General features: G+C 55.2%; 1 protein-coding gene across 1 annotated transcript in view; it reads left to right on the forward strand.

The window, feature by feature from the left end:
- The window catches only part of LOC145353502 (voltage-dependent L-type calcium channel subunit alpha-1D-like), a 97,506-nt gene extending 89,845 nt beyond the window's left edge, over positions 1 to 7,661 (forward strand). The window contains 5 exon segments of the mRNA XM_080204311.1: positions 194 to 340; positions 1,201 to 1,376; positions 2,092 to 2,207; positions 2,885 to 3,202; positions 5,930 to 7,661. Coding sequence (XP_080060437.1) covers positions 194 to 340; positions 1,201 to 1,376; positions 2,092 to 2,207; positions 2,885 to 3,202; positions 5,930 to 6,181 — 1,009 coding nt within the window. The 3' untranslated portion in view covers positions 6,182 to 7,661.
- The last annotated feature ends 2,998 nt before the right edge of the window (positions 7,662 to 10,659 follow it).

Genomic DNA, 10,659 nt, shown 5'->3' on the forward strand with positions numbered 1-10,659 from the left:
GCTGCGTTTTACCAATGGACAATTTATATCCAGATGTCTCGCTATTTCTTCCTTGATGATAGATACAAGCATTTTCCCTTTTACAGGCGTTAAGCTAACCGGCCTATAGTTACCCGCCTTTTGTCTACCTCCTTTTTTAAACAGTGGCATCACATTTGCTAATTCCTAATTTTTTTGTATTTCGATGGGTTAGGAGAGATTCAAAGAGTGAAGTGCATCCATCAACCATTCGCAAAGAGGATCCGGTGTCTGGAGGGGAATATGTTGAGGATTGTCTCTCCGGAGAGCAAGGATACTACAGCAGGGACGAGGACAATGATAGTGTAACGTCCAGAGACAGGTAAGGACAGGTAGTATGAGAATGTTTACCCCTGACCCTCCCACAGTGTGGCGCTCCCTCAGCACTGACCCTGGAGGAGTTTACAGAGATAGGGAGGGTTGTAGGGGCTGGAGAAGAGAGATAGGGAGAGTTGTTAGGGGCTGGAGGAGGTTACAGAGATAGGGAGGGATTTAGGGGCTGGAGAAGAGAGGTAGGGAGGGTTGTAGGGGCTGGAGGAGGTTACAGAGATAGGGAGGGTTGTAGGGACTGGAGGGGGTTATAGAGATAGGGAGGGATTTAGGGGCTGGAGAAGAGAGGTAGGGAGGGTTGTATGGGCTGGAGGAGGTTACAGAGATAGGGAGGGTTGTAGGGGCTGGAGGAGGTTACAGAGATAGGGAGGGTTGTAGGGATTGGAGGAGGTTACAGATATAGGGAGGGTTGTAGGGGCTGGAGGAGGTTACAGAGATAGGGAGGGTTGTAGGGACTGGAGGGGGTTATAGAGATAGGGAGGGTTGTAGGGGCTGGAGGAGGTTACAGAGATAGGGAGGGTTGTAGGGACTGGAGGGGGTTACAGAGATAGGGAGGGTTGTAGGGACTGGAGGGGGTTACAGAGATAGGGAGGGTTGTAGGGACTGGAGGAGGTTACAGAGATAGGGAGGGTTGTCGGGGCTGGAGAAGAGAGATAGGGAGGGTTGTAGAGATTTGTTGAGAGTTTGAGATGGGCGTTATTCCTGGTCAGGGACCGGTATGGTACAGCGAGCACAGGGTCTAGAGTTGGTCCCGGTTTGGGATACAGGTGAGTAGAGTTTGTGTTTGCCGAGGGGGAGTGTACTGTGGACATGTGGGAGTCTCCAGATTGATTTTTGTTCCTGCCCCGTCAGCAGGTCAGTGTCCTCCCGTGACAGGCCGACAGAACTTGTTGAGCCGGAGGCGTTCCGCGGCGTCTATAACACCACACACGCTTCCAAACACTACAGTCACCATGACAACGACATCCCTGTACGCTCTGAGACCAGACACACGCCACGGAGACGTCTGCTTCCTCCCACACCAGCAGGTAGGTGACAGAGACAGACTGCCCTCTGTCTCCCCACAGCCCTGTATCAATCCCCAAACTAACCCCACTGTCCCACTCTCTCCCCATAGCCCTGTATCAATCCCCAAACTAATCCCACTGCCCCGCTCTCTCCCCATAGCCCTGTATCAATCCCAAACTAATCCCACTGCCCCGCTCTCTCCCCATAGCCCTGTATCAATCCCCAAACTAACCCCACTGCCCCACTCCCTCCCCATAGCCCTGTATCAATCCCCAAACTAATCCCACTGCCCCACTCCCTCCCCATAGCCCTGTATCAATCCCCAAACTAACCCCACTGCCCCGCTCTCTCCCCATAGCCCTGTATCAATCCCAAACTAATCCCACTGCCCCGCTCTCTCCCCATAGCCCTGTATCAATCCCCAAACTAATCCCACTGCCCCGCTCTCTCCCCATAGCCCTGTATCAATCCCCAAACTAACCCCACTGTCCCGCTCTCTCCCCATAGCCCTGTATCAATCCCCAAACTAACCCCACTGCCCTGCTCTCTCCCCATAGCCCTGTATCAATCCCCAAACTAATCCCACTGCCCCGCTCTCTCCCCATAGCCCTGTATCAATCCCAAACTAGTCGCTCAGTTGTGGTTTAGTGAGAAATCCGGTTCTGTATGCTCTGGGTGTTCTGTCTGTCTCTGTGCTGCGTTTGTCATTATCCGCCTCCGTTTTCCCGTTTCCAGGGAGAACGCCGAACTTCAGCATCCAGTGTCTGAGCCGGCAGGACAGTGGAGATGATATTCCCATCCCCGGGACATACCAGCAGCGCAAGCAAACCCGCAGAGGGTTGCAACACCAGGTAATACACCCACCCCCCCCCCCCCCCCCCCCTTAGCTGTCCTTACCTGTTATTTATATGCTGTGGGATGGTGGTGGTGGTGGTGGGGAAGAGGGGGTGGGGGGGGGTTGCTCGGAGGTGATGCCACCCCTCGACAGCGAGGGGAGACCAGAGTGCGTCAAACATTGATCCCCTTCTTCACCCAATTGTCCAGCGACGATTGGCAGCTTGGCCAGAGAGGTCGGTGGTAGTGGTGAGCGGCCCAGAGACACTGCGACGCCCCGTCAGTGGGGAAACACGGCTGTGTCAAAATGCGCAGCCCCCTTTAGTCGAATTGCCTGCTTGAAATCTTGGAGTTTTTTCTGCGGGGGGGGTGGTGGGGATGTGCAGTGTGAAGGTGGGGCGGGGGGGGTGGTTGCTGGGAAGCGAGTTCCCTGTAAGTAAAGGACAAGAGTGTTTTCAGCAGTGATGCCTCTGTTAGTCGAATTGCCTGATGGCGATGCTCGAGATGTAGCTTTTTTCCCCAGGGTGGTGATGGGGTAGGGGTGGAGGGGGGAGCGTGGTGGGTGTCCCAGAGCTGCGGTGAGGCACCCAGCATGTGAGGGACGGGTTTGCGCAAACCCGCGATGCCCCTCGTAGTCGAATTGCCGATGCACCGTTTGGTACGTGAGGCCTACCCGCTCTGTTTCATTCCACAGACCTACGACACCGGCAGCTATGACTCGCGTCGGAGCAGCAGCCCCTCCTCTGCCGGATCCACCCAGTCCTGGGCCACCCCCCCACCCTCCCGCGCCAAGCGCAGCCGCCTCTTCTACGCCCCCCTGATCCTGGTGGAGCCCGAGGAGGCCTGGGATAAGAAGAACCGCAGCCTGAGCTCGCTGCCGCAGAGCCGCTGGTACACCGAGGACCAGGACCCCCCGTATCGAACCTACACCGCGGCCACGCTGAGGGTCCCCGGGCAGCTCGATCATCACTACAACGACAAACAGGGCAGTGCCGACAGCCTGGTGGAAGCAGTGAGTGCCAGCCTGACCCCCTCAGCACTGTCACTCACCCTCACCCCCCATTACTCTCGTCACTCCCCCTCACTGCCCTCAATCCCCCCCAATCCCCCTCACTCACCTTCACTCCCCTCACTCACCCTCACTCATCTTCACTCCCCTCACTCACCCTCACTCCCCGTTACTCCCGTCACTCACCGTCACTCCCCCTCACTCACCCTCACTCCCTTCAATCCCCCTCACTCCCCTCAATCCCCCTCATTCTCCCTCACTCCTCTCACTCATCTTCACTCCCCCTCACTGTCCCGTCACTCACCTTCACTCCCCCTCAATCCCCTCACTCACCCTCACTCCCCCTTCCCCTCATTCCCTCACTCACCCTATTCCCCTCACTCACCCTCACTCCCCCCACTCTCCCGTCACTCACCCTCACTCCCCCTCCTCCTCACTCCCCTGCACTCCTTGTCACTCCTCCTCACTCCCCCTCACTCCCCGTCACTCCCCCTCACTCCCCGTCACTCCCCCTCACTCCCTGTCACTCCTCCTCACTCCCCGTCACTCCCCCTCACTCCCTGTCACTCCCCCTCACTCCCTATCACTCCACCTCATTCCTTCTCACTCTCCTTCACTCCCCCTCACCATTTCTCACTCCCCCTCAGTCCCTCTCACTCCACCTCACGCCTCCTCACTCACCCTCAGTACTCCTCACTACCCCTCACTCCCTGCCACTCACCTTCACTCCACCCATTCTCCTTACTCCCTGTCACTCCCCATATCTCTCCCTCACTCCCACTTCCCTCACTCCCCCTCCCCTCACTTGCCCTCCTCTCAACACTCCCCTTCCCCTCACTCCCCGCACCCTTTAATATCCCACCCAGTCTAATCCCACTCTCCCCCTCACTCCCCGCACCCTTTAATATCCCACCCAGTCTAATCCCACTCTCCCCCTCACTCCTCGCACCCTTTAATATCCCACCCAGTCTAATCCCACTCTCCCCCTCACTCCCCGCACCCTTTAATATCCCACCCAGTCTAATCCCACTGTCCTCCTCACTCCCCGCACCCTTTAATATCCCACCCAGTCTAATCCCACTCTCCCCTCACTTCCCGCACCCTTTAATATCCCACCCAGTCTAATCCCACTCTCCCCCTCACTCCCCGCACCCTTTAATATCTCACCCAGTCTAATCCTACTCTCCCCCTCACTCCCCGCTCCCTTTAATATCCCACCCAGTCTAATCCCACTCTCCCCCCTCACTCCCTGCACCCTTTAATATCCCACCCAGTCTAATCCCACTCTCCCCCTCACTCCCCGCACCCTTTAATATCCCACCCAGTCTAATCCCACTCTCCCCCTCACTCCCCGCACCCTTTAATATCCCACCCAGTCTAATCCCACTGTCCCAGTTTAATAGTGTGTTCAGTAATCTCTCTCTGTCTCTCGCACGCTCTCACTGCCTCTCTCTCTCTGTCTGTTTCGCTCTCTCCCTGTCTCTCCCTTTCTCTTTTCTCCCTGAGTCTCTCTCTGCTGTCTCTCTCTCACTGTCTCTCTCTCTGTCTCTCTCTCTCTGTCTCTCTCTTACTATCTCTCACTCATTCTCTCTTACTCTCTCTCTCATTCTCTGTCTCTTGCTGTCTCTCTCTCTGTCTCTGTCTCTCTCGTCCCCTGTTTCTCTCGCCCCCTGTTTCTCTCGCTCCCTCTCTCTCTCACTCCCTCTCTCTCTCTCGCTCCCTCTCGCTCTCGCTCCCTCTCTCTCTCTCGCTCCCTCTCTCTCTCTCGCCCCCTGTTTCTCTCTCTCGCTCCCTCTCTCTCTCTTGCTCCCTCTCTCTCTCTCTTGCTCCCTCTCTCTCTTGCTCCCTCTCTCTCTCTCGCTCCCTCTCTGTCTCGCTCCCTCTCTCTCTCTCGCTCCCTCTCTCTCTCTCGCTCCCTCTCTCTCTCGCTCCCTCTCTCTCTCGCTCCCTCTCTCTCTCTCGCTCCCTCTCTCTCTCTCGCTCCCTCTCTCTCTCGCTCCCTCTCTCTCTCTCGCTCCCTCTCTCTCTCGCTCCCTCTCTCTCTCTTGCTCCCTCTCTCTCTTGCTCCCTCTCTCTCTCTTGCTCCCTCTCTCTCTCTCGCTCCCTCTCTCTCTCGCTCCCTCTCTCTCTCTCGCTCCCTCTCTCTCTCTCGCTCCCTCTCTCTCTCTCGCTCCCTCTCTCTCTCTCGCTCCCTCTCTCTCTCGCTCCCTCTCTCTCTCGCTCCCTCTCTCTCTCTCGCTCCCTCTCTCTCTCTCGCTCCCTCTCTCTCGCTCCCTCTCTCTCTCGCTCCCTCTCTCTCTTGCTCCCTCTCTCTCTCTCGCTCCCTCTCTCTCTCGCTCCCTCTCTCTCTCTCGCTCCCTCTCTCTCTCGCTCCCTCTCTCTCTCGCTCCCTCTCTCTCTCTCGCTCCCTCTCTCTCTCTCGCTCCCTCTCTCTCTCGCTCCCTCTCTCTCTCTCGCTCCCTCTCTCTCTCTCGCTCCCTCTCTCTCTCTCGCTCCCTCTCTCTCGCTCCCTCTCTCTCTCTCGCTCCCTCTCTCTCTCTCGCTCCCTCTCTCTCTCTCGCTCCCTCTCTCTCGCTCCCTCTCTCTCTCTCGCTCCCTCTCTCTCTCTCGCTCCCTCTCTCTCGCTCCCTCTCTCTCTCGCTCCCTCTCTCTCTCTCGCTCCCTCTCTCTCTCTCGCTCCCTGCCTCTCTCTCTCGATCTCTGACTCCCTTCTCTCTGACTCTCCCTCAGGTATTGATCTCTGAAGGGTTGGAACTTTATGCTCGGGACCCCAAATTTGTGGCATTTGCAAAGCGAGAGATAGCTGATGCCTGTCACATGACAGTGGATGAGATGGAGAGCGCGGCGAGTGACCTACTGGGAAGGCGTCCCCGTGTTTCCAGTCGCCGTGACTACGCTCCGGCCTACAGTGACGAGGAGCCTATGCGCGGGCCGGCTGAAGAGGAACTCCGCGATGAGATGACCTGTGGGAGCCCTTTCTAACCCCCCCACACTTCTGTGGGAGCCCTTTCTAACCCCCCTCCCACCTTGGTCTCTGGAAGCCCCTCCTAGTCCTTAACCGCTCCCCCCCCAATGTGGACTCTGCAGTTGACCCCATTCTGTGGACATCTCTTGGAACCCGGAAAAATTCGAGACCAGTGCAGCACAATTAGAGGCCATTCACCCCACTGTGTCTTTGCTAACCCTTTGAAAGAGCGATACAATTGTCCTCATGCTCTCTCCCTCTCTCCCTCTCTCTTCCCCCAGGTCATTGCACCCATTGGTGTTGCAGTTCAGCCCAACCCAAGCTGAAACATTGCCATCTCCTCCGTTCATCTTGACGCCTTGTTTGGGATGGGATGGGATTTGGAATTTTCCTTCACTGTTTTATTCCTCTGAACTCCCTTCAGCCGACGCACCCACCCCCCCCCCCTCCCCCACCCCAGTGTTCATCTGCCCGATGCCTCTTCGGACAGTGTCGACTGCCTCAGGAAATGATTGCCCGCTCACGCAGGCAGCCATTTCCCCCTCTTTGGAGAGTCCCTGGGAGGTCAATCGCCAATTTTGTCAGAGCTATCCCATTTTGGGCTGACCGATCTGATGGTTTGGGAAGAACACTTTTGGCGAGGATGTGGGAGTGTGGGGGAGGGCGGTTACTGATGGGGTGCAGTAACCTGAATTTTATAAAGAAAACCCATCTGTCAAAATGGCCGACAACAAGGAGACGATTTCAAAATGGCCGACAACATGGAGACAAATTCAAAATGGCCGACAACAAGGTGACTATTTAAAAATGGCCAACAACATGGAGACAAATTCAAAATGGCCTAAAACAAGGTGACTATTTCAAAGTGGCCAACAAATTGGAGACAATTTCAAAATGGCCACCACAGGCCACTTGCTGAACATTTTGACGCAAAGGTTTGTGAGGGGGAAGGGTGAGGGTTTGGTGGCAGGGAGGAAGGGGTATTGGGAGGCATGCAGAGGGTGGGAGCCACTCACGGCAGCCTGCCTCCTTGTGCTTCCCCTTCCAACCGCCCACAACTTCTCCTCCCCCAACAGCCCCTGGTCCTGCTGACCTCTCACCTAGTAGCTGACCAAAGGCTCACTGACAACCCTGGCCCCTGACCTTTGAACCGTGACCCCGGCTCCCCCAGTGGCGGTAGGGGAGTTGGGGGGGGACGATGGGATGGGTGGACATGTACGGTGTGGTGTCAAGTGAACCCCCTTACCGGGCAAGACCGTCTGTGCGGGAAACGGGTTGAGGCAGGGTTTCCGAGGTGGGGGAGGATTTGCGCGTGCGATTCCCTCAGTTTTCATTACTACCCAGCGTCCTTCGTAACGAGGGCAGCGATATTCCAATCAGAAACCGTGCTTGTTCTGTCAATACAGCAAGTAGATTGTTAAACCATTGGTGATTCCGTCATTCGGGAATGTTCCCATCTCACTCGGGGTGAAGTAGAAATAAAGGGTAGTTCACCTTGCGGAATCTGCTCTCCTGAAACCTGTCATAATCCGGTCTTTTCTAAAATTATCCCCCATCAACATTCCCCTGCCCCACCCCCATTCCACCCCTCTTCCTGTCCCCACTTCAGCCTCCTCCTGCATCCCTACTTCCTTGCCCCCAGATCCTTCTATTCCTTCCCCCACTCCGTGTTTATCCAGCTTCCCCCCTTAATCACATCGATGGGATTCACCCCAACCACTCCCCGTGGGAGCGACTCCCACACTCTCCCCGCTCCCCGTGGGAGCGACTCCCACACTCTCCCTCCTCCCCGCGGGAGCGACTCCCGCACTCTCCCCACTCCCCGTGGGAGCGACTCCCGCACTCTCCCCTCTCCCCATGGGAGTGACTCCCGCACTCTCCCCACTCCCCATGGGAGTGACTCCCACACTCTCCTCACTCCCCGTGGGAGCGACTCCCGCACTCTACCCGTGGGAGCGACTCCCGCACTCTCCCCGCTCCCCGTGGGAGCGACTCCCGCACTCTCCCCGCTCCCCATGGGAGTGACTCCCACACTCTCCCCGCTCCCTGTGGGAGTGACTCCCACACTCTCCCCGCTCCCCATGGGAGTGACTCCCACACTCTCCTCACTCCCCGTGGGAGCGACTCCCGCACTCTACCCGTGGGAGCGACTCCCGCACTCTCCCCGCTCCCTGTGGGAGTGACTCCCACACTCTCCCCGCTCCCCATGGGAGTGACTCCCACACTCTCCTCACTCCCCGTGGGAGCGACTCCCGCACTCTACCCGTGGGAGCGACTCCCGCACTCTCCCCGCTCCCCGTGGGAGCGACTCCCGCACTCTCCCCGCTCCCCATGGGAGTGACTCCCACACTCTCCTCACTCCCCGTGGGAGCGACTCCCGCACTCTACCCGTGGGAGCGACTCCCGCACTCTCCCCGCTCCCCGTGGGAGCGACTCCCACAGGGGGCTGGTATTCTCTATAATATACACAGAGGCTGCGATTCTCTTTCATATGCACAGGGGCTGCTATTCTCTATAATATACACAGGGGCTGCTATTCTCTATAATATACACAGGGGCTGCTATTCTCTACAATATACACAAGGGCTGCTATTCTCTATAATATACACAGGGGCTGCTATTCTCTATAATATACACAGGGACTGCTATTCTCTATAATATACACAGGGGCTGCTATTCTCTATAATATACACAGGGGCTGCTATTCTCTATAATATACACGGGCTGCTGTTCTCTATAATACACACAGGGACTGCTATTCTCTATAATATACACAGGGACTGCTATTCTCTATAATACACACAGGGACTGCTATTCTCTATAATATACACAGGGGCTGCTGTTCTCTATAATATACACAGGGGCTGGTATTCTCTATAATATAGACAGGGGCTGCTACTCTCTATAATATACACAGGGGCTGCTGTTCTCTATAATATACACAGGGACTGCTATTCTCTATAATATACACAGGGGCTGTTATTCTCTATAATATACACAGGGGCTGGTATTCTCTATAATATAGACAGGGGCTGCTACTCTCTATAATATACACAGGGGCTGCTATTCTCTATAATATACACAGGGACTGCTATTCTCTATAATATACACAGGGACTGCTATTCTCTATAATATACACAGGGACTGCTATTCTCTATAATATACACAGGGACTGCTATTCTCTATAATATACACAGGGACTGCTATTCTCTATAATATACACAGGGACTGCTATTCTCTATAATATACACAGGGACTGCTATTCTCTATAATATACACAGGGACTGCTATTCTCTATAATATACACAGGGGCTGTTATTCTCTATAATATACACAGGGACTGCTATTCTCTATAATATACACAGGGACTGCTATTCTCTATAATATACACAGGGACTGCTATTCTCTATAATATACACAGGGACTGCTATTCTCTATAATATACACAGGGACTGCTATTCTCTATAATATACACAGGGACTGCTATTCTCTATAATATACACAGGGACTGCTATTCTCTATAATATACACAGGGACTGCTATTCTCTATAATATACACAGGGACTGCTATTCTCTATAATATACACAGGGGCTGTTATTCTCTATAATACACACAGGGGCTGCTGTTCTCTATAATACACACAGGGGCTGTTATTCTCTATAATATACACGGGGACTGCTATTCTCTATAATATACACAGGGGCTGTTATTCTCTATAATATACACAGGGGCTGCTGTTCTCTATAATACACACAGGGGCTGTTATTCTCTATAACATACACAGGGGCTGCTAATCTCTATAATATACACAGGGACTGCTATTGTGTATAATATACATTGGGAGTGGTGTTCTAGATAATATACACTGGGGCTGGTATTTGATTTTGGGTTCATGTCGCACTATCTGGTGTGGGGGTTGACTATTACAGTTTGGGGACACAGATTAGGGATAATAGTGAATTTTAATAGTTGGAAGGGTGGATGTTGGGGTGTGGGGGAGATCCTCAATATTGAACCCATTAGCTGGGTGGCCTTCCCCTTTAAATGAGCCGCCATTGCTGCTCCTTCTCCTTCTGCCACGTGGGGGAGGGCGAGGTGATGCCAGCCAGGCGGTGGGCGGAGCCAGGGGCGGGGTCCGCTGAGCGTGCTCGGCACTCTGACTGGGCCCGCCTCCTCCTGGGGGTGATGTCACCGCGTGCAGTGAGCGCCGCCCACACGTGCCGCAGGACGGGCCCAAAGTGATGACGACACCACGTCGGCGACGTGCCCTCGGCAGTGCGGCTGCGGGTGCAGAGTCAGACCGGCAGCGATAACGTAATGGCGGCGGGCCACGTTTCCGCGACGGCGCTGACGCAATGCTGTCCTCAGTACGCGCGATCGGCAGTGCGGCTCGAGTGCAATGATGTCATCGCGCGGGCGTACTGCCTCGCACCCCGGTGATGTCAAGACGCCGGGCACGCTGCTGCAGCGGAGGGGCGGAGAGGGAATGAGGTC

Source organism: Carcharhinus amblyrhynchos, chromosome 15, assembly GCF_965287045.1.
Source record: "Carcharhinus amblyrhynchos chromosome 15, sCarAmb.v2.hapA, whole genome shotgun sequence".
Classification (NCBI taxonomy): domain Eukaryota; kingdom Metazoa; phylum Chordata; class Chondrichthyes; order Carcharhiniformes; family Carcharhinidae; genus Carcharhinus; species Carcharhinus amblyrhynchos.